We start from the raw sequence: 25,756 nt of genomic DNA, 5'->3' as shown, positions 1-25,756 counted from the left end.
CGTCTATCATCTGATACATTCTTCTGCCCCGAACTCTTCTCCCGTTCACCATTCCTTCCAGTGCGTTCTTCAGTAGGCAGTTTCTTCTCAGCCAGTGACCCAACCAATTTCTTTTTCTCTCCCTGATCAGTTTCAGCATCATTCGTTCTTCACTCATTCTTTTCAACGCAGCTTCGTGTTTTATTTTGTCTGTTCATTCCACACGCTCCATTCTCCATAGTCACATTTCAAATGCTTCTAGTCGTTTCTCTTCACGTCGTCGTAATGTCCATGTTCCTGCCCCATACAATGCCACACTCCACACAAAGCACTTCACTAGTCTCTTAGTACTTTTCCAGAGGTCTGCAGAAGATGCTCCTTTTTTATTAAAAGCTTCCTTTGCCATAGTTATCCTCCTTTTGACTTCCTGGCAGCAACTCATGTTACTACTTGTAGTACACTCTCCAAGTATTTGAAGCTGTCCACTTGCTCTACCGCCTCTTTGAATAGGTATTCGCAAGTTTATCTTCTTTCTTTTCCTTCTGACAACCATGGTCTTAGTATTATTTGCATTTATCTTCGTCCCATACTATTCACAACTGTCATTTAGCTCCAGTAACATATTCCTTAGTATCATCTCTTCTGTTAACGCCATATCATCAGCAAATTCTATACACTTTATTCTTCTTCCTCGTACTATCACTCTTCCCATGTTCTGAAAGCAATAATTCTTGATGTTAAACAGGGTAGGTGATGAAGGACATCATTGACGTACTCATCTCCTTATTTCACTTCCTTCTGACATTTCTTCTCCTATCCTGACTTTGACTCGTTGTTTTTCATTATAAAGGTTACTGAACAGCCTACTCTCTTTTCAATCCATACCAATTTTATTTAGAATCCCCATCAGTTTATTCTAATCCACTCTGCCAAACGCCTTTCTAAGTCCACAAATACTAATTCTGTCAAACGACTTTTCTAAGTCCATAAATATAATACAGATGGCATTACTATGTACATTTTTTATGATCGGGAGTATGGAACCTATGTCCTCATGGAAAGGATGAGGAAGAGGAATATTCTGATGTTAGTACGTAGGAAGTGAACTTCCTCTGCGCTCGTTTAGCCTTGATCCCTACCCAACGATGATAATTTCGTTTTAATTTGCGTCATTCATGTAATTAGCAGCACTATCAACTACGAGTACCTGCACTAAATAATTGATATTTGTGTCCTGTCACCCATTATAAAAATATTGCTTAAAATCGAGCATGCAACATTGCAAATTATGTTAATAACACTAAGTACGGTCACACTTCGCTACTTTTGCTGCGCACCTTTTCTACTTCAACTGCAAAAGTTGCGTATTGTGTTCACAAGCCAGAAGTAGCATGCTGCATGCTACTTTTCATACTGCGCAACCCAAGCGCTGCAAAAGTTAGGACTGTAGGTTGATAGTCTCTTCACACACAAGGCGCTCTTTTGCAGCTGCAATTTATCTGCAACTTTACATCTCCGTGTTGATTTTTCAGTATATTTTGTGGTAATGTTAGAATTTTAGATTATGAAGCTCATGCGATAGCTTATTAATCACCTATTTTAATTATGACATGGAGAACAAAAGCCTAAGGAGGAACTGAACTGAGAAATAGATATATAATATATTGCCAAAAAATTCGATTTTTGGATTTTTATATAAAAAATTCTAAATATTGTGAATCATTTAACCCAGTTTAATTTGCATATTCCGCTTCGAACAGATGTTTCTGCCGCCATATTTAAAGTCGTGCGCTATTTAAATGCCAGGTGGGTCACACCCAAGGTTTCTATATACTCAATAGGTTATCTCAGTTTTCATTAGCCAATGAAATGGCTAGTTGGTTGATGACGCGCGAAGAGTCCATCCTCATTGGTTCTTATTTTCAAATTGATCTGCGACATCAGCGTACATTATAAACATAATCGCCAGAAATAAAAACATTACAATGAGTATAAACCAATTGTGTACATATCATGGAATAAAATAAATACATTAGAACTGTGTTATATTTACCCATGAATTACAGAAACAAAAACCCACTAACATAAGCTTTGAAGCAGATAATAAGATTCCTTAAAAGCAGTCTACAGCCAACAATAAGCTGGAATTCCTCCTCACCTTTTTAAATTAGCTGATTACAGTATTGGCAATTTAATTTGTCAGGGCCCCTTTGCTAGCAAGTAATTCTCTTCACTACCTTAAAAATGAATCAATTATAAAATACTACACACAAATTATTTTATGCTACAAAACAATGCTACAATGTTTTGGCTTCTATTGCTGCATTAATGGAGTTTAATACATTTTAAATTTTGTATTTATTGTCCACATTTTCATGGATTGACTCGTAAGTAGGCTTAATGCTGTGGAATTAATGTCTTAATAAACGTATCTGCCCCTTCGCTTCGACTCCCAGTGGGGTTGATTGGTATTTTCCGAAGTTTTCTCAACTGTATATCGGATCTATAATATATGTCCAAGACACCATAATATAACTATCACCAGTATCACCAAAATACCGTCTCACTATTACCAGTATCACCAAAATACCATCTCACTATCACCAGAGTACCATCTATCACAGGTCACCGGCGTGGCTCGCTTGGGCTGATTACTTGGTTGGGTTTTTTTCTGAGGTTTTCACCAACCATAAGGTGAATGTCAGGTAATCTATGGCGAATCCTCGGCCTCATCTCCCAAATACCATCTCATTAACACCTATCTCATCGACGCTAAATAACCTAGTAGTTGATACAGCGTCGTTAAATAACCAACTTAATAAATAAACCATCTATCGCCAGTATCACTAAATCTCACTATCACCGTATCGCCAAAATACCAGCTCACTGTCACCAGTATCATCAAAACATCATTTCACTGCTACAAATTCATTCGACGCTAATTAATCGCTCAATTTACACACCGTCGTTAAATCGATGTAAGAAAATAATGAAGGAAATATAATTAATATTAAAATTGTGTGCAATAGGAAGAACGATCCACCGAGACGAAAGGAATTAGAACATGAATCTGATATTAGATGGCAGCACCAACGAACAGAACATGTTAAAATCATAGATCTTAGAGATAGAGATAAGATAATAACTGCCTCCCATTGGAGGTAGCCCAGAAAGACTCACTATACTCTCCTACATGAATTTTACAATATTAAATGTTTACATAAATTTTGTAGAAAGAAAATTAAAATAAACATATATGAATATAAAGTGAATAAAAAAAAATAAACAGAATGAATATGATGACTCAGAATTTGGCAAGAGCGTTTCAAAACTGAAGTTATGATGTCTGCAGTAAGTGTCTGTGGTAGTTCAAAAGCCTTCCTTAAGCTTTCAAAAGAACTTGGGAATCACACCACGAGCTCCAATAAGAAGACCAATCCCCTATACTATAAGTATAGAAGATGTTAAAATCATAGATCTTATGTATGCTATAAGTATAATATATTTATCACACGAGCTGTTGTCCTACAAATGCTGTGACTAGGGTGACCGATTAGGGTTGCCAACTCTTCCGTTTTTCCCGAGATCTCCCGTATTTAGCCCTAATTTTTAACAGTCTCCGGGTTCCGTTTTTTTTCTCTTCGAGCATTTTTCACCCTACGTTTGCATAATGTAAGAATCTATTTGCAATATTTAATTTTTCCATGTTTGAAGATGATTTATATGCTATATATATATATATATATATATATATATATATATATATATATATATATATATATATAGAGAGAGAGAGAGAGAGAGAGAGAGAGAGAGAGAGATATTCTGTTGTTCCAGAGATGCACTGAAACGTGCAATCTCTGAAGAAGGTAATGCTTGCCAGAAATAGTTTCACGACTCATTAATTTAAAATCAAACAATGTTAGAGTTACAAATTAAAAAAAAGTGAATTGTGTTGTAAGCATACCAGACAGCAAAGCTCATGCAAAGATTGTTTTCTCTTATGAACAGTAAGTGAACATATGTTCGAAACAGGAGCATGACAGAATCAAATCAGAACTGCAAATCATAGTCAAGTTCAACTACTCACGTAGGGAATTTTTATAATTTGTTTGAAACTATTACGCGAGGCAAAATGTCTCAAAATACTCTTAATTTAAGCTCAACTACCTAAGTGTAGAATAAAGTTGTTTTCAGTATCTCTAACTGAATTGAATAATTTGTCAACTTTCTATGTGAAATATTGCAGATCGCTTAGTCTCCCGTATTTTCTTTAAAAACAATGACAACCCTAGTCCCTATTAAACGGAATCGTCCCGTTTTTGAGCCTTGGAAAACCTGTCCTGACTTTTTTTTCAATAAATAGGCTTTTGTCCCGATTTTTGGCGCAAGTTTGCACTTATAAACTTTTTTACAAATGTGCTGATAAATTTTACCTAACTTGCATAATGTTGACATGGAAGATATTTCTCTATGCCATATAGATTGTACCAATGATGGCAATTTTTAGGTTGGCACTACTTGTTTTGTTTATCGATAGAACTATAATATTCGAGATTTTTTTACCGTTTTTTGTTCAGTTGCCGTGTTCATTTAGAGTTTTAATCAATTTTATGCGTGTTTGTAGTGAACATTAGAACCGTGTTTTACTCCTTATAACATTGCCAATGAGGCAATGTAAATTTACAGAAGAGCTTGAAAAGAAATTTCCTTGTTTTAGAGCTACGGAAAATTCAACTGAATATAACTGCAATGATTTTTATTTATGTTTGTTTGCAAAACCTAAGTTTCTGTATGCAATAGCAACTTCTGCTAAGTATAATTGGACTTTGTCCACCGCTGTGACGGTTAGCATACCTGACCGTAAAACGAGCGGGCCCGGGTTTAAATCCTAGTTGAGACAAGTTACTTGGTTGGTTTTTTTTCCTGGGTTTTCCCTCAACCAATTGAAGCAGAATTGCTGGGTAACTTTCGACGTTGGACCTCGGACTCGTTTCGCCAATATTAATTCACAAACATGGTGTCCCATTTTTTTCCTGAAATAAAGTGATTAAAGTCCCGCCTTCACTCAAAGGAATTATGGTCACACTAGCTGTAATAACACTTCAAAATCACATGAACTCTATGTTGAAATAGCATAAAATGCGGCATGTTTCAATTAATTCAGAAAATTTTCAAGTAGTATTACTCACCAAATGTAGAAAACGTCGAAGATGTAATTTATCAACAACCAAGAAAGGAAGATTGTACTATATAAAATGTTGTTGTTGTTTTCTAATGCCAGGTTTTTGACAATGAAGTCATTTGACCTCTTGCACTCCAATATTTTTCAAAGATATTATCATGGTCGGCCACTGAAGCACAGATTTTGAGGTGTTCCGAATCCATTTCTTGGTTTGAGTTACACAATGGGCAGTTAGGGGACTGATATATTCCAATTCTATGCAGGTGTTTGGCCAAACAATCATGCCCTGTTGCCAATCTAAATGCAGCTACAGACGATTTTCGTGGTAAATCGGGAATTAATTGTGGAAAATGTTAATACTACCTATACTTACATATGCAGTGCCAGTCTGGGGTCACATACCCAAAAGTGTCCTTAAACCACTACAAACTGTTAAGAATATTGAGCTCTAAAAATAATTCACTCATCTGACTGGTACACTAGAATTTTTCAAATACATGAAGATATGGATGTGAAGTTTCTTTAAATTATTTTGACAGAAGTCATACAAATTTTATGACGGCAATATTAAAAATAAAAATTCATTCGTTAATCCTTTGGGACGATATAATCTTCATTACTTCTATACCAACAAAATGCTAAATAATAATTTATTTTGCAAACAATAGGAAACGTACATAATAATGTTAAAACTGTAAAAAGAAATTAATCCATTACAGACTGGTGGATGCTGATTACCGAGTTTTTGTAACAATTGTATAATTTTTGTGTATTTCAAAATGTATATTAAAGGCAAAAGACTTTTGATACTTTTCCACTAAAGAGATGTATATAAAAAGATAACTGAAGTTCCCTCAGTACATAATATTAGGGTTCGAATAATTATGTAAATAGATATTTTTGATTTGCTAGTAAAACATAATATGACCATTTAAAATTATTTGCAAATTAGGTAATTTTTAGTGTCATGGTAAATTTTCGAAGCACATACTTTTACATATTTTGACATTCTAAATATCTGCTTACATACATATTTTAACATGTTTACTTATAAGTGCATATTTTATTAAATTTTTAAGAAAAGATCAGTATTCGTGAATTTCCATACTCATACGCAGATTTTTTCCCACTACCCCAAACGAAATTTTTCTAGTTAAAAAGTAATTTTAAGACAGGTAATTGCATATCCCTTAATTCGTACAATTTGTAAATGAATGCAATGATAAAGAATGCCTTTTTTGTGCAATCCAGAAAGCAAGTCTGTTTTAACTTTTAAGATACTAGTGGTATGGTTAGAGATTTGTTTGTATAGACAAGAGTCTAGGGAGCGTAAGCAATTCTGCTCCTCGCAATGCCGAATGAGGGCGGAAAGACACGAATATTATACCCGCTATGCTGAATGACAGCGACAGCCGTAAAAGAGGAAGCAGGCAATACTGCTCCTCGGAATGCCGTGCGGTCACGTGCTCACTGATGTAATAATATAGTTTTATGTTAAAATATATCTTGAGGTAGACCTAACTGAATTTTCGGTCATTGTCTGCATTACAGAGGTGTGAAAATTATTAGAATAATCTTAATTTTAAAGGTTTTTTTTTATAGTTCCTTCACAAATATTCATTGAATTGAGGAATATTGGTATATATTATTATACTGATGTAGGATATATTTACTACTAACAATGCCGGAAAGCATTGTTGTACATTGGTATTTTTCTTATTTTACAATTGTTATGGGAATTCAGAAATTATTATATTATGTTGGCGGAATTGGAAACATCAAAAATTAATTAAGAAATGCTTTAAACAAATTGTTCTTTGCGTTTACATTGTTGTGAAGTTCAAATGAACGTATACATCTGTTTTGTGCATTAACATTGCCATTTTAATTGTAATTAGATTTATTTATATTTAATTATAATACAGATAATGACCGCAAATTCAGTTAGGCCTACCTCAAGATATATTTTAACATAAAAACTATATTATTACATCAGTGAGCACGTGCAGAATTTCCCTTCTCATCTTCGGACAAACACAATAATGGTGAATCATGTCATATGTACGCAGATGCTGAAATACAGGTCTTTAAAGATAAGTTTAATTTAATTTAAAATACAAAATCTCCACACCGCACGGCATTCCGAGGAGCACTATTGCCTTCTTCCTCTCTACGGCTTTCGCTGTCATTCGGCATAGTATGTATAGCATTCGCCTCTTTCCGCCCTCATTCGGCATTGCGAGGAGCAGAATTGCTTACGCTCCCTAGACTCTTGTTTGTATAGCAGTTTCCTACAGTTTGCAGCTGTCATGAGCATGCGCACTTGGATTTTACGAGCAGAAAAGTCGATGTGCGCATGCTCATGACAGTTGTAACTGCAACGAACAAACCTCATAATATTATGATCATGAAATTGGTAAAACAAATTAATTAAGGACAGTTGTTATAGTAACAGATACTTTATTTATAATCGCAATATTAACATAAAAACATTGCAAAATTACATATAAATAAGTGACAGATAAAAAAAAACAGGCGAATTAATACTATTTACAACAATAGAAATGGACAGTTTTCGTTTGTCCTTCGAAAAATAACTAAAAAAGCAGTCGTAGATGAACGAACGATTATTGATATAATAGGAAGACGAAAATGGATCGTGAAATGGCAGAGAAAGAGTGATTAAACAAACGACTATCAACAATTAGAAAACAAAATCATTGTGAATGTTGCCTATTAATGCCCATGACCGTGATGAGCCCCGGAGTGGTCGTTGCCATTGCTGTTGATGACGTGTGCGTGGAAGCCGTCCTTGTCCGCCACGTACTTGACGGTCCTGACGTTGCCGCCGGGTTCCTTCAGGGAGTACTCGCCCACAACCTTGTGTCCGTCGCGGGACTCCTTCTGGCCGTGGGAGTCTCCAGTCTTGTGGTCAGTCACTCCGTACGAGTAGTCGTACTTAGGGTGAGCCTGTAAAAAAAAAAACACGCCGTAAGTTTAGCGACCACAGAGTTCGTAAAAACCGCTCAGCGTCTCACCAGAAAGTACGGTTTAGTATTAGGAATATTTTCTACGAATTATAGCAGAAAGGCGTCCATAGAGACTATCTTCCCGAAAAACTTGCTCTCCTTATTCTATCATTGCTCCATTGTTGTAGTATAATTACTAGGCCTAGGGGTGTAATATTTTGGTATTAACGAAATACGCGAAGTGTTTGAAAACTTAATTGTATTCGCAAAAAAGACATTACTATCACGAAGGTAATCTAGAAAATGGATGGCATTTTACCTCGAAATATCGCGAAATATAATAATTTCAACGAAGTAGCCTCGTGGTTACGAAATTAATACTTGAAACATGTTTCATTTTTGACGAAATACTCGCAAAAACAAACACATAATCGTTTCAAATAAAAGCTTTGCGTCAGCTGTAAGCAAATTTTTGCAGAAACAAGAGTATTCGTAAGCCTACTAGATATGAAACTTGTATCAGACGAAAGTTCAAATACTTATAATGATAGAGAATTTTCGACATACAAAAAGATTTTCTGTCTTATCGACGAGTTCGTTTGTCATGTTCATTGTTGAAACTATTCAAGAGTAGGATAGTTAAGTGCTGTGAACATTTGTTGCTTGGGATCAGATTGAACTTATCCCGGTTTGTGGATTGGTCAGAGTAGGTATACTTTTCAGTACTTTTTCTAAATATGTGAAAACAGACGTTAAGCAATGACTGGAAGTAGGTCTACGTTTCAAGAAAGAAAATAGATATGTAATTTAACTCCCATAATATTGAAAGTATTATGAAATTTGTAGCAATTAAATTAAGTAACTGAATTTCTACATTTTGTACATAATATCAATTTTTATGCCGAATCCTGATATTTTCATGAAATATTAATCCAGATCTTCATATTTCCATTAAATATTCACCGAAATGATGGTACAAAAGCACCGAAATAGGAGCAACATAACCACCACAAAATCATATCCCTAATAATTACTCGTTTCGAAATAACCACAGTGTTTTAAAATAATTGTTGAAGAAGCTTGGTGTAAAAATCATGAAAGATGGTCGTGATATACAGGAGGTTGCCAGTAGAGTTGGACAAGGAAATACGGCAATAAGAAAATTACATGGGATGTTACTAGTCAGCGACGTATGCAATGGACGGGGAAAGGAACTGGCCCCCCTACCCCATTATCTCCTGGCTTAGTTTCCTCATGAGTGATGTCTTATTGGTGTCGCTTATAAGATTCCAGCCGTCCACACCTGTGGAGTAACGGTTAGCACGTCTAGCCGCGAAACCAGGTGGCCCGGGTTCGATTCCCGGTCGGGGCAAGTTACCTGGTTGAGGTTTTTTCCTCGGTTTTCCCTCAACCCAATATGAGCAAATGCTGGGTAACTTTCGGTGTTTGACCCCGGACTCATTTCACCGGCATTATCACCTTCATCACATTCAGACGCTAAATAACCTAGATGTTGGTAAAGCGTCATAAAATAACCTACTAAAAAAAAGATTCCAGCCAGTTTTCGGACTGTTGACAGCGTTTTTCAACCGCCGGATCGCAGACTGGTACCGGATCACGAAATTATTTTGCTAGTTCACAGTAAATTCGTAGATTCAATTATTTTAGTACTCGTTGCATATTTATAGATTTTTAATAAAGCAAGAAAATAAAATAAAATGTAACTTTAACCACCAGATTCAAAACCAAGCCACTGAATCATTTCTCGGTATCTGTGAATGAAGAATGTCCAGATCTCAGTAGAAAAGCTTTAACATTTTTGGTAACTTTGTCAACTATATACACACACGAAGGAAGTTTCTCGTCCGTCTCTTCACTTAAGACAAAATACAGGAACGGAATAAATCTTGGTGCCGCACTATGTCTTGCAGTGTCAACGTTGGAATGAGAATCGGGGTGGGGGGAGGAGGAAGAATTGCCAAATAATAATAGACACCGCACTGAGTAAATACCAGTGACTTTGAGAGAAGAAGGATAAACTATTTGCTGATTGATTCTAAAATTTTGAATTTAAATATTGTAAATTTTATTAATCAATGTTAAAAATAAACACTAAAACAGCTTGATACAAACTTTTTTCTCTATCTTTTCCCGGTCCGCGAGTATTACAAGGTCGAAAAAACTGTGCTCTAGAAAAAGCATGTTACTAGAAATGCAAAAATAATATAAAGCTATGAGATCATCGAAATATCTTCTTTCATCGCTGTTTCATCTCGCCCTTTCTTATGACTTCAATCCAAGATAAATGCGAATTCAAAATGAGGAAATAGACGTGAATATGTTAGGAAAAATCCACAAACGATTAAGGAAAACACGGGAATTTATTGAGGCAAGTAAGGAGATAGGTTTGGAAATATACTCCGAAAATCAAAGTATATGATAATGTGTCGTGACCAGAACATAGTACGAAATGGAAATATAAAAATTCGAAATGTATCATTTGGAAAGGTGGAAAAATTCAAATTCCTTGGAGTGTAAGACATATAAATGAAATTAAACACAGAATAAATACAGGAAATGCTTGTTATTATTTGGTTGAGAAGCATTTGTCATTTAGTCTGCTCTAGAAAAAGCTGAAAGTTAGAATTTATAAAGCAGTTATATTACCGGTTGTGAAACTTAGACTCTCACTTTGAGAGAGGAACAGAGGTGAAGGGTGTTTGAGATTGAGGTGCTTAGGAAAATATTGGGGCTAAGAGGGATGAAGTTACAGGAGAATGGAGTTACACAACGCAGAACTGCACGCATTGTATTCTTCACCTGACATACTCGTAATCAAATGTGGCCAATCATACGGTGCGTGAGTTGAGACATTTTTTATAATGTTTGCTGGATTTAAAATTGTAAGCAGTTTATTAAAAAAAAAACCTTGCAAACAGTTATTGTCAGATCGGTCTGAAACTTCTCACAGAGGTCAATTAAATGTTGATAAACAAATTTTAATCAATATTTATATGATATGTTAATAATAAAGATTTCTAAGAAATATAGCAGGATATACTCTACTAGATAAAAAAACGAAATGAAGATATAAGAAACGAATTAAATATTTTCAAACTCACTGATCGAATAGTTAAATATAGCAACGCCTGGAAACAATATCTATATATATAATTTGAACTGGTAATGGAAATTACGGGAAAACGGCTGAAAGGATTTTAATAAATGGCCCCTCATTTTGAAGCTTGGAACCCAAAGTTTTTCGGAAAAATAGTAGTTTTCAGTGAAATGTCAATTTTCCTACATAATTTTCCTATTTTCCAAAATCCATCTGTCGTCAGTTTTGAGAACTAGCTAATTGCATTCAGGAGAAGCGAAGCGAGCATCAAGTCGGCCGTGTTGCATTTCAGAATAAAACAAAACACACACTACAGTAAACAATATTACACGAAGGCCATGATCTGCAAGAATGCTGACATATTTAGAGCTCAAATTAAATTGGTTATTAAAAACTTAACTTACTAAAAATAATTTACAGGTTCGATTCTGTGGTGTGTAATTTTCTAGGTACAGCTGTGTATTGGATATTAAAAACTACAAAACTTGAGATGGTTTGATTACATTATTACTATTAGAAATATTATTGTAGTTAATGCCGTGATGTGACTATTTTTCATTAATTATACATATTAATGCTATATTGATGATATGAAAGTGAAACGTTTTGGGGTTATATAAGTAGATGTAGAGAATAACTTAAATTAGATTTTGATTTCTATATTTTACTGAGTGGCGGCTATATAGTATATGTTACTGAAAGCTATAAAACTTACGTAAGATAATAATATTATTAAAAATCAAATATTTTTATAGTTATTAATCAAGTGGGGTTGGGTCTTTTTCATATATTTAATGGCGGTGTGGTGTAGATATTTATATGCGTGGTTCTCTTCAATATTGGCTCGAGAGAGACTATGTTTCATTATTATGGAAGCAAATAACTTTCAGAATGTCTGGTATTCTTCATTGAAAATAAATCTGAAAAATGTTTATTTGAACGTCTAATGAACTTAGTTTGCAGCATTTGCTGCACAAGCCACTAGTATTGATAGAATGCCAGAAGAAAGATTTCCAAAACTGTTGTTAAGTTATAGACCTCCACACAGAAGATGGTCTGAACAGTTTTAACAATTCTAGCTTTCATGAAACCGGAACGAGCCTATGGCTTAATCCTTGTATGATGATGATGATGATGATGATGATGATGATGATGATGATGATGATGATGATATTAAGTTCCTTTGAGGCATATTCATTTTGAACTTGTAATAAAATGTGCTGTAATGGTAATTAAACAATTATTGTGACTCTCCATTTAGATTGAGCACAAAAAGGTAATTAATTTTTATTCCCACGACTATTTTCAACCTTTAGAGCAAATATGAAAAAAAAAAAATTGAAAACTTCGACGCAAGCAGTCTTTTTAGTGACGTCAGTATAAAATATATTTAAACAATTTAATTTCAAAACTGTTAGTTCTGACACCAAATTTTGTACAGATGATAGTATTGTAGGCCTATTTATGTAGTTTAAATTTCACAAATTTTGGATGAAAATTGTAGTTTTAAAAATTATACAAGCGTCTTCTTAGGAGAAGAAAAGGGGAGATTAAAAAATCTGGATTTGCAGTGAAGGACTTGCCCTTAGGCAGAAAACTATGAATGAATGAATGTGCGTGTATGTGTAATAAGAGTCATGGTGTACCTTTTCAAAAGTATTGTGTATGTAAGGTTTAAGGGAAGACTCCACTGAAAATCATGAAAATTTTTCCTAATTTTTTTTAGCTATTTCATTTATTCAGAATTTATATTTCCATACCCCAAATGGATTCAGCTCAATTCTGATTACAAATACTCGTATGTTTACACTTTTTAAATTAAGGCTGGACGGGGGCATGGAATTTAAAGAGCTGTCAAAATTGTTTTTCGTCGAAGAATTCTTTTTTTAAATTTCTGATTACAAATCTAGTAACTTTTTGTTGGCTCCCTGAAGTTACTAGATGAATGTAGCGGAGGAGAATATTAATTTACATAAATATTCATTTTATTTTCAAATCTATTTTTCTGTGTTCATTTTTGTTAATTGAACACCAACTTTCTTATGCCAAATATTAATCAATCTGGATGAAATTTTTACTGCAAGTATTTATGAGGTAGCTGCATGTTTCTATGCATTTATTTTGTGAGAAATGCTACTAGTTTTTCTTAAGAAAAATATTAATAAAATAAACTAGCAGCATTAAGAAAAATATTAATAAAATACACTAGCAGCATTTCTCACAAAATAAATGCATAGAAACATGCAGCTACCTCATAAATACTTGCAGTAAAATTTAATCCAGATTGATTAATATTTGGCATAAGAAAGTTGGTGTTGAATCAACGAAAAATAGATTTGAAAATAAAATTTATTAAATTGATATTCTCCTTCGCTACATTCAGCTAGCAACTTCAGGGAGCCAACAAAAAGTTACTAGATTTGTAATCAGAAATTTTAAAAAAGAATTCTTCGATGAAAAACAATTTTGACAGCTCTTTAATTTCCACGCCCCCTTCCAGCCTTAATTTAAAAAGTGTAAACATACGAGTATTTGTAATCAGAATTGAGCTGAATCCATTTGGGGTATGAAAATATAAATTCTGAATAAGTGAAATAGCTAAAGAAAAATTAGGAAAAATTTTCGTAATTTTCAGTGGAGTCTTCCCTTAAGGAAACTCAGAATTCGGCCTCAGAATCAAAACTTCCTGCCGAGCACAAGAAACTGCTTGCATACCCGTAGTAATTAACTGTAACGAAAATAGCAGCATGCAGGGAGGGGACTTGCATATAGCCCTTTGTGGCTCGTGCGCTCTCAGGATTTTATGTGGCCATCGACTTCGGAGACGTCATAAAATGCTGCCAGACGGCGCCATTGTTGCAACGTACCACATAGTCCACTGCGTGTCCATGTCCGTGCGCATGCCCCACATGCACGGGCTCGGCGGGGCCGACGACGGGGCCGTGGAAGTGGGCGAAGGAGTGAGCATGGCCGTGCCCTCCGTGGTGTCCACCAGCGCTAGCGTGCTGCCACACGGCCGCCAACACGGCGACGGTTACCAGGACCTGCAACAATGCATGCAGGGACCACTCTGAAAACTGTTACGGCCAGTGTTGCTAATTCGATTCTTAAAAATCCGCTGTGAAGCCGCAGAAACCGCTAAATTGCTATATTGTCAATGTAAAATTACATTATTTTGCCGCTGTGAGTGCAAAAAATCTATACTAATAATAAATCTGTAGCCGAAATTTTTCTGGTAATTTTCGATTTTCCAAAAATAATTGGTCCTAACATATATAATTAACCACCCTGAAACCGAAAATCGCTTTTTTGAAATTTTTGTATGTCTGTCTGGATGTTTGTTACCTTTTCACGCGATAATGGCTGAACCGATTTATATGAAAACTGGAATATAAATTAAGTTCGTTGTAACTTAGAATTTAGGCTATATGGCATTCAAAATATTTTATTTAAATGGGAGGTTATAAGAAGGCTTGAATTAAATAGATCGAAATATCTCCCTTATTATTAATTTTCATGAAAAATATTACATAACAAAAGTTTCTTTAAAAATAATTTCCGATAAGTTTTATTCCATGCAAAATTTTGGTAGAACTGATATTTAATGAGATAAATGAGTTTCAAAATTACAATAACAACGCCATCTAAGGCAGTGTAATGAAATGAAAAACAAATGACTTCGTCTATAAGGGGCCTTGGACAACAACAATCGAAAGCTATGAAGCATAGCCTACAGAGAATGTTTCTGTGTTTGTATGAAGTAATATCGGAAGCTAAATTAACCGATTTGTATAATTAATTATTATTTCACCATTGGAAAGTGTAGTTTCTCTAGATGGACATAATGCTATAATGTTATTACAGTAACTTCTGAGTGAATCGAGGACAGGTAAGATTAAAATATTGAGGTTTTTTCCGGGGTTTTCCCTCAACCCAATATGAGCAAATGCTGGGTAACTTTCGGTGCTGGACGCCGGACTCATTTCACCGGCATTATCACCTTCATCTCATTCAGACGCTAAATAACCTAAGCTGTTGATAAAGCGTCGTAAAATAACCTACTGAAATAAAAAGATTAAAATAGCTTCTTATGCACAGAAAACTTGATAGGCATTCGTTTCCTGTATTTCCTAAAATAATTTTTAAGACCAAATGAGTGGTCTCTGGATCAAAATGATCGCATTTTAATTTTTTAATACAATTTAAATTAAGTAACATAATAAACGATTTATCCTTCTATCAAACACGAATGTTCCCTGGATCAAATGTTCTATTTTAATTATGTAATTACTTTATATTTATTTCTAACGAGTGCAGCGGAGCGCACGGATACGGCTAGTACCCACTAAATCCCTATATCAGTAATACAAATTTCATAAATTTTACCCGCTAAACTAACGCCGAAAAGCGCTAGATATAGCGGGGAAACCGCTGAATTGGCAACACTGGTTACGGCAGTGGTTCCCAAGGCGCGACCCACTTTTGGGCCAGACATTGTTTGCGACCCTTTCCCTTGCACTACCGTACCGGTACTTAATCCCATTCTAAAAATATTTCTCCTGTAAAATCTAAAACAAAACCAACTTAATGTACGGGTACCTCCAAGATGAGAAATCGAAATATGCAAACCTATTTTCTAGTTCTCATTGACTTCTTAGACTGTCTTCCTTACTTACATATTTTTCAAACACTTCAACACTTTGAATATTGGTTTGCAAGACCAAGATGTTAACATTAGTAACAGTCAGAATTAAAAAAAAAAACTAGTTTATAAAGAAACTTTATTTCTGGACATCACTTGAAAAAAAGAAATTTTATTCATTCCAGTAGTTGAACTTCGTAAATCTGTGACTAGGAAATTAAGAGAGGAATTAAGAAATACAGAATTCGAATCTTGGAATGTAATGCCTGGAAGAGGCAGAGGTGTAGAATTGTACAGCCAAGTACCTAAAGCCAATGCCTGGATTTTTAATAAGTCTGGACTATCTACATCTGAATGGGTAACCTGCCTTAAAATGAACGCCAATTTAGCAGCAGTTAGAGGAGTACCTGGTCGCTCTTTGGACGGATCCCGGTGCAGACATGGATGCCCGGAGACTGAAACCCTTGCCCACGTCCAAGGTCAGTGTAACAGAGGTTTACTCCTCCGAAATGCCAGACACCATCATGTTCGATCCTTAATTGCAACTGCTTTGAAAAAAAAAAAGTCTTGGACAGTAGAAGAGGAAGTTTTTTGCCTTGCTACTAATAGCTCCTCTAGACGTATTGACATCATAGCGTATTCCCAGACTGCCAAGAAAGGTTATATAAATTGATCCTACCATAAGGATTGAAATGGGGAGTAGCCAGCCGGAGGATGTCAATCAAGAAAAGATCAACATTTATCTGCCAACAGTTGATTACTTCAAAGCAAAATACCAGCTTGAAAACAGTGAGGTGATTGGTCTTCTTATTGGAGCTTGTGGTGTGATTCCCAAGCTCTTTGAAAGCTTCAGGAAGACTTTTGAACTACCAGTGACACTTACTACTGACATCATAATTTCAGTTTTGAAACGCTCTTGCCAAATTTTGAGTCATCATATTCACTCTGTTTAATTTCTCTTTCTTCACTTTATAATTCATATAATATGTTTATTTTAATTTTCTGTCAAATTCATGTAAACATTTAATATTTTAAAATTCATGTAGGAGAGTATACTGAGCCCTTCTGGGCTACCTCCAATGGGAGTCAGTTAACAATTTTGTATTATTTTTTAAAGAACTCGTGGAAAACTTAGCTACCTGTTGTATGATAAACAAGTACTGAGTTTGTTTTGCGAATACGGAATAAGATTCCAAAATTTTAAATAACTGCTTTTAAATGTTTTCCTTTTAAATTCAATTATATCAGTTATATCAGAAATAAAACTAGTAATTATTTACCGTAATTACTGTTAAGGACTTGAAATTGCTTGCGACTACAATGGTTACATGTCCCTAGTGTATAAGCTAACGTGAGGCTAGCTGCTGCTCTGTGCAGATACTAGCCTTGTAAGTGTAATTTTTCACGAGCCAGTGCGAAAATACGCGTCACCTAGAAGTCATTCAGACTTTTACCATCTTTTACTCTGATTTCGTAGAACCAAAAATGAATGTATTCAGGCATCTGCGACAATAAAGTTACGTATTGTTGGTCTTGGAACTGCTGCGAAGAAAATGCTGCTAGTGCGCTCTGATTTCATAGAAACAAAACTGACTGTCGGCTTATTTAAACATCTGCGATGATGAAGTCTCGTGGAGTGAAAATTTTCATTTCAACAAGCTTTACTACACAATCAAAGAAAGAACCAGTACAGTCATCGATCTGCTTACAAGTTTAACCGCCTACATGCCGAAAGAAAAAAGTAGCAGAAGATATTTTAAGAAATGGATTTATGAAGACAAATGCTTTTTTTTTTTTTACTGAGGGGAAAATCGTCTTATGTGCAATATAGCTTCTTAACACTTATTACTTTAAATTATTTTCATTTATATCGTATTATTAAAGCTCTAAAATATATATATTTTTTACAATAGTGCTTAAAGTTGCATTTTACCCACTGTTATAAGTGTGTGAAGTGAGCCTTTAAAACACTAGTGCATAAGGCAGGGGTGCCTCTAGAAGGGAGTAGCAAGTTAGCGCTACCCCCAGAAATTTTATAAATAAATAATGTGTATAATAATCATTAACGACTTACCAGTAATCCTATATACTCTTCTAAACATAATAAGAAATAGTCCTATTATCTGTAGAGCACTTGTATGTTCATCTGTACTAGCCTTGTTAACTCTGTGTCTGCTGAGGGACTTTGGGTACTAAAGGGCCAGGTGCGGGGAGAAACTCTGGAGGCGTGGCCTTCGCTAGCGGACAGTTTATGACGTGTATACACTTATAACGTGTTTGGTATACACACGTCGTTTGACGCAAGGCTTCGCGCCTTGAAATCACTGCCTTCTTGATCATATTGCTGTATAGTACGTTATACCGCGTTTTATGCTTCAGGTGTTGTGTGAGTTTTTGTTGTCTAGATCATTAGAGGCGAAAATATAAATAAAAAGGCTTGGTAGACCAACCTGCTATTAAGCTTTCGCAAATAATTTCTACGAAGGGTAGAACTTTTAACAGAATTTTTAATGCTAATATGTTCGAAAAACATTATTGGTTGTGCATCTGCAATGTCAAGAATGCTCTATTTGGTTTCCGTGTATGTTATTTGGTGGCGAAGAAATGTGGACTAAAACAGGAATGATTGATGTGCATCTTCTAAATGAAAGGGTTAAGAAACACGAGGCATCGTCAACCGACATAAAAATGTCCTTAGTTTAGCCTTCATGGGAACTGTAAATATTGCTGCTCAGTTGGACGGTGCCTATAGAAGAAACATTGAACGTGATAAATACCATCATTAATTGTATTAGATTCTGTGACTCCTTTGAATTAGCACTGAGAAGTCACGATGAAACGGTTTCGTCTTCTAATCTAGGCATATTTCGTGGTCTCAAAAATTTCAGTGCTGAGCTAGACTACGCTCTAAAGACCCACCTAGAAAATTCAACAGTTTTCAAGGGGACGTCAAAAATCATTCAAAACGAGCTTCTGGCGTTTATGCTAGAAGTCTGTCATGAAGAGATTTCACGGCAGATAAAAACTGTGGACTTTCTAGCTGTTACTGCAGATGAAACAAGTGATGTCTCCAACAAATTTCAGATGGTGGTTATTTACAGACATCCACAACAACAAACCTGTTGAAAGATTCTGGGACTTCATTGTTCCTACTGGTCATGATACAACATCTTTGGCTAAAAGCATAACACATGAGCTTGATCGTCATTTAGGAACTTGTCCCAAGAAACTGATCGCTCACACATATGATGGTGCTTCAGTCATGAGAGGCTCATTATGTGGTGCTCAAGCATTGGTCTAGCAAACTTACACAGACGCAGCTTATGTTCATTATTATGCGCCAGCTTAATCTGATCATGCAGAATGCTGCATCAGCTAAAGAGTATAAAAGTACTGTCACCGACAATATTCAACCCCCTATATTTAAGTTACCAACCGCCACTGGCATAAGGTAATCACTTTAGTTATTGCTATTCATTTTACGCACTGCCAAAGAAAAGTGATATTCAATGTGTATAAAATTAATACAATACCTTTAACATTCATATCTACAGTTTAGTCCACACCTGTGGAGTAACGGTCAGCGCGTCTGGCCGCGAAACCAGGTGGCCCGGGTTCGAATCCCGGTCGGAGCAAGTTACCTGGTTGAGATTTTTCCGGGGTTTTCCCTCAACCCAATACGAGCAAATGCTGGGTAACTTTCGGTGCTGGACCCCGGACTCATTTCACCGGCATTATCACCTTCATTTCGTCCACACCTGTGGAGTAACGGTCAGCACGTCTGGCCGCGAAACCAGGTGGCCCGGGTTCGAATCCCGGTCGGGGCAAGTTATCTGGTTGAGGTTTTTTCCGGGGTTTTCCCTCAATCAAATACGAGCAAATGCTGGGTAACTTTCGGTGCTGGACCCCGGACTCATTTCACCGGCATTATCACCTTCATATCATTCAGACGCTAAATAACCTAGATGTTGATACAGCGTCGTAAAATAACCCAATAAAATAAAAAATAAAAACCTTCATTTCATTCAGACGCTAAATAACCTAGATGTTGATACAGCGTCGTAAAATAACCCAATAAAATAAAATAAAAATAAAACTCTACAGTTTATCCCTTATTATTCTGATCGCTATCGATTTGAAATATTATCCTGCTACGAAGACTTCGTTTAGGAAACAATAGTAACTGACCGTATATATCGATTGTAACAGTGACAACATCCATGCATATTAAGAAAGGCTGTGGAATACCATATAAACTGCAGTTTCACTATTTTCGTGTAGTATTATTATTAATGTTGTAATGAATAATGTAAAATCAATTCATATTAAATAATAACGTGAATATGTTATAAAAGTCGTATTTACATGTTTTTAAAAACTAATCTCAGGAAAATAGCGTTCCACCTCGCCATGTTTGCTAAAGTCCTCGGAAAAGATTTAATATCGTATCGGCATTTCTTTTAAAGCCCAGTGTACTCATTGTAACAAGATTTAGCATTCAACTGTTCGTAACTGTTTTGTGGATTATATGACCGGTTTAGACGGCCATGAAATTGTGAAGATGAATAAAACAGAGTGCCATTGCATGGATACTTATCTCAACAGTGTTTAATGCATAATAATAAAATAATCCGTGGCGCCACAGCCCTTGAAGGGCCAAGACCGGCCAGCCGGTTGCTGGCCTCACGTTCACATGCCGAAGCAGAGGTGAATGATCCGGTATCGTGTGGTTAGCACGATGATGCCCCCAGCCGTTATAACTGGCCTTCGCAGCCGAATTTCGTTACCTATCGTAACTCCCCAAGTGCATCACGATGCTGGGTGAGAACCGGTCCCATACACTGGCCGAAATTTCATGAGAAAATTTCTTCCTCCATGAGGACTTCAACCAGCGCGCATTCCGTAACGCGAGTTTAATGCATAGTTGCATGAATATTTTCAGGTTTTTAATGCAAAACATTCGTGGTCTAGTAATAATAATAATAATAATAATAATAATAATAATAATGGTATTGTAATTTAAGTGGAATTGATTGATTAAATTTAGTAACAATACTAATCGCTTCATCAGTCTTGGTTTGTTATAATATCTATACTAATAATAAATCTGTAGCCGAAATTTTTCTGGTAATTTTCGATTTTCCAAAAATAATTGGTTCCAACATATATAATTAACAACCCTGAAACCGAAAATCCCCTTTTTGAAATTTTTGTTTGTATGTCTGTCTGTCTGTCTGTCTGTATGTTTGTTACCTTTTCACGCGAGAATGGCTGAACGGATTTCGATGAAAATTGGAGTATAAATTAAGTTCGTTGTAACTTAGATTTTAGGCTATATGGCATTCAAAATACATTATTTAAAAGAGGGGTTATAAGGGGGTCTGAATTAAATAAATCGAAATATCTCGCTTATTATTGATTTTTGTGAAAAATGTTACATAACAAAAGTTTCTTTAAAAATAATTTGCGATAAGGTTTATTCCTTGAAAAAGTTTGATAGGACTGATATTTAATGAGATAAATGAGTTTTAAAATTAAAATAACTGTCATCTAAGGCCGTGTAATGAATTAAAAAACAAATGACTTCGTCTATAAGGGGCCTTGGACAGCAACAATCGAAAGCTATGAAAGATAGCCTACAGAGAATGTTTCTGTGTTTGTATGAAGTAATATCGGAAGCAAAATTAACCGATTTGTATAATTAATTATTATTTCACCATTGGAAAGTGTAGTTTCTCTAGATGGACATAATGCTATAATGTTATTACAGTAACTTCTGATATAATATAATATAATATAATATAATTTAAGTTATTTGAAGGGTTCAGAACCATAGTGGGCCAAGCTCCATTTACTGAATACGTAGAAAACAAGGGTTAAAATTAGTTATTACCATAATTCAATGGAAACATTTAGCAAGTAAAATAAAATATACACATTAAATCTAAATGATGTCAATCTTCATTAAACTATGGTTGGATGTAATAAAAATTAAGATACATGTTAAAGGAATTGTCATTGCACCAAATGAGTGTCTCTGGGCCAAAATGATCGCATTTTAATTATTTGGATACAATTTAAATTAAGTAACATATTAAACGATTTATCCTTCTATCAAACACAAATGTTCCCTGGATCAAATGTCCTATTTTAATTATGTAATTACTTTATATTTATTTCTAACGGGTGCAGCGGAGCGCACGGGTACGGCTAGTGACAAAATAAAACCGTATTGCGATAATGGCGTCCTTGAATAAATTATTGTTAATGAGATACGATTACCTTAAGATGAGCCATGCTAGGAGACAGAAAAGCTTGTCCGTGATTGGAACTGTATCACTAAATGGTATCCAGTAGGGAACTGTTGATCTGTCACACCTTATGGGTTCCTTTTATACTAAAATAATTTCAGTGCATTGGCTAATTTAGTGCATTGCATACTCCGTTTTTAGAAACTGCCTGACGGCTCACATCAGTGACGTCAGGAGAGGGGAAAATGGGACCTAGTGGTACAAATGATGCAGAAAACCATTGTAGGAATTTCTCCCTTGCTTCTTAATGCTCGTTGAGTGGATTACAATAGAATTTTTGCGCTGTCATTCCGTCGTATAAACATTTCCGTAATAGCGTACTTGACTCACATATCCTCATAGCTTGTATGAAGAAAGGCGAGACAGAAAACCTCGCTTTTTTTCAATGGCTGTAAACTTATGCTTTGTCCGCTGTCGATCTCTATAAATGAAACAGCGTGACAAGTCTTCCGTGAAAAATACAATTATTACACCTTCCGAATAACCATGCTTCCATACTAAACATATCGGCCGATGTGGTCAGCTGCAGGGTTTGATTGCCATTCTGCTGTACCGCATACTTAAGTGATAGAGTGAGCTATGCCACAGGCAATGTGAGAAGTTTTGCCTCTTAATAAGATGCCTACAGAATGATGTCCTATTATGGATATATCCTGGAGAGTGACTCAAGTATTAAAAAATTTCTAGCTGTTAAATCCAGAAAACTGAGGTTCAAATTAATGGTCCACACCTGTGGAGTAACGGTCAGCGCGTCTGGCCGCGAAACCAGGTGGCCCGGGTTCGAATCCCGGTCGGGGCAAGTTGTCTGGTTGAGGTTTTTTCCGGGGTTTTCCCTCAACCCAATACGAGCAAATGCTGGGTAACTTTCGGTGCTGGACCCCGGACTCATTTCACCGGCATTATCACCTTCATATCATTCAGATACAGATGTTGATACAGCGCCGTAAAATAACCCAAGAAAATAAAATTAAAAAAAATCAAATTAATGCATGTTAGCATTTCCATGATTTCAGAACAGCTCTTTTAGATAAAAGGACGTTAGAGGGATAATTTTAACTTCAATAATCTCATAATTTGTGACAACTCGTGTAGTTTAAAGGAAATTGAAGAAAATTGCAATAACAGTCACAGTACGGAAATACATTCTAATTTAAAAGGGACAGTGAATTAAAAATTTGTAATTACATTCATTCTTTTCATTATCTGAATAGAATAGAATGTTTTATTTTCCCTGACAGAATTTAGGCCATGAGGCCTTCACTTCCACTCAATCGCCTTAATACAATAGTGACTTGCATATTTAAATTATTAATATTTACAATACATTGAAGATTCTCCAGCAATATTCTTCAGTTAAATTTTAACGACTAGTACATGTTTATTTAATCTAAGATAAAGTCTATACGAAAAAGTAATTATGAGCTAATGTAAAAATTATAAACAGTCTTAAAATGACATACTACTATTTTCTGTTTATTGATTTTTCGTTCTGAAACCTATACTGAAATATACTTAAATAATTTGTGATTAGTGCTCCAGACTCAGTACATCTGAAGGATATTTTAATTACGTTTTATTTATCCTCCGGATCCTATACATCTGGAAGATATTTAAACTAATATTGTTTGTTTTTCAGATCTTAGTACATCTGGAGTATATTTTAAATAATTGTTGGTCCTCCAAATCTTGTACATCTGGAAGATGTTAGAGTAATACTGTTTGTCTTCAAGATCTCAATACATCTGGAGTATATTTTAAATAATTGTTGGTCCTCCAAATCTTGGACATCTGGAAGATATTAGAGTAATATTGTTTGTTTTCAAGACCTTAATACATCTGGAGTATAGTTTAAATAATTGTTGGTCCTCCAAATCTTATACATCTGGAAGATAATAAAGTAATATTGTTTCAAGACCTTAATACATCTGGAGTATATTTTAAATAATTGTTGCTCCTCCAAATCTTATATATCTGGAAGATATTGGAATAATATTGTTTGTCTTCAAGACCTTAATACATCTGGAGTATATTTTAAATAATTGTTGGTCCTCCAAATCTTATACATCTGGAAGATATTAAAGTAATATTGTTTGTCTTCAAGACCTTAATACATCTGGAGTATATTTTAAATAATTGTTGGTCCTCCAAATCTTATACATCTGGTAGATATTAAAGTAATATTGTTTGTCTTCAAGACCTTAATACATCTGGAGTATATTTTAAATAATTGTTGGTCCTCAAAATCTTATACATCTGGAAGATATTAAAGTAATATTGTTTGTCTTTAAGACCTTAATACATCTGGAATATATTTTAAATAATTGTTGGTCCTCCAAATCTTATACATCTGGTAGATATTAAAGTAATATTGTTTGTCTTCAAGACCTTAATACATCTGGAGTATATTTTAAATAATTGTTGGTCCTCCAAATCTTATACATCTGGAAGATATTAAAGTATATTGTTTGTCTTCAAGACCTTAATACATCTGGAGTATATTTTAAATAATTGTTGGTCCTCCAAATCTTATACATCTGGAAGATATTAAAGTATATTGTTTGTCTTTAAGACCTTAATACATCTGGAGTATAGTTTAAATAATTGTTGGTCCTCCAAATCTTATACATCTGGAAGATAATAAAGTAATATTGTTTCAAGACCTTAATACATCTGGAGTATATTTTAAATAATTGTTGCTCCTCCAAATCTTATATATCTGGAAGATATTGGAATAATATTGTTTGTCTTCAAGACCTTAATACATCTGGAGTATATTTTAAATAATTGTTGGTCCTCCAAATCTTATACATCTGGAAGATATTAAAGTAATATTGTTTGTCTTCAAGACCTTAATACATCTGGAGTATATTTTAAATAATTGTTGGTCCTCCAAATCTTATACATCTGGTAGATATTAAAGTAATATTGTTTGTCTTCAAGACCTTAATACATCTGGAGTATATTTTAAATAATTGTTGGTCCTCAAAATCTTATACATCTGGAAGATATTAAAGTAATATTGTTTGTCTTTAAGACCTTAATACATCTGGAATATATTTTAAATAATTGTTGGTCCTCCAAATCTTATACATCTGGTAGATATTAAAGTAATATTGTTTGTCTTCAAGACCTTAATACATCTGGAGTATATTTTAAATAATTGTTGGTCCTCCAAATCTTATACATCTGGAAGATATTAAAGTATATTGTTTGTCTTCAAGACCTTAATACATCTGGAGTATATTTTAAATAATTGCTGGTCCTTAAAATCTTGTACATCTGGAAGATATTAGAGTAATATTGTTTGTCTTCAAGATCTTAATACATCTGGAGTATATTTTAAATAATTGTTGGTCCTCCATATCTTACACGTCTGGAAGACATTTAGAGTAATATTGTTTGTCTTCAATACCTTAATACTTTTGGAGTATATTTTAAATAATTGTTTGTCTTTCAAATCCTATACATCTGGAAGATATTTAGAGTAATATTGTTTGTCTTCCAGTCTTAATACATTTTAAGGATATTTTAAATAATTGTTGGTCCTCCAAA

At 34.8% G+C, this 25,756-nt stretch overlaps 2 protein-coding genes across 3 annotated transcripts in view; one reads left to right on the top strand and one right to left on the bottom strand.

The window, feature by feature from the left end:
- LOC138716278 (uncharacterized) overlaps window positions 1-25,756 on the top strand; it is a 193,713-nt gene that overhangs the window by 3,379 nt on the left and 164,578 nt on the right. The gene's annotated exons all lie outside the window — the stretch shown is intronic.
- On the bottom strand, window positions 7,605-22,265 carry LOC138716220 (cuticle protein 7-like). Its single transcript, XM_069849058.1, has 3 exons — window positions 22,176-22,265; window positions 14,119-14,295; window positions 7,605-8,134 (listed from the first exon to the last, which is right to left on the bottom strand). Exons 1-3 carry the CDS (start codon window positions 22,188-22,190, stop codon window positions 7,901-7,903), a joined length of 426 nt encoding a protein of 141 aa, XP_069705159.1. The 5' UTR covers window positions 22,191-22,265; the 3' UTR covers window positions 7,605-7,900.

This window comes from Periplaneta americana, chromosome 16 (assembly GCF_040183065.1).
Source record: "Periplaneta americana isolate PAMFEO1 chromosome 16, P.americana_PAMFEO1_priV1, whole genome shotgun sequence".
NCBI classification, from domain to species: domain Eukaryota; kingdom Metazoa; phylum Arthropoda; class Insecta; order Blattodea; family Blattidae; genus Periplaneta; species Periplaneta americana.
The sequence above is the reverse complement of the archived record's forward strand: the minus strand, read 5'-3'. Positions and strand labels throughout refer to the sequence as shown.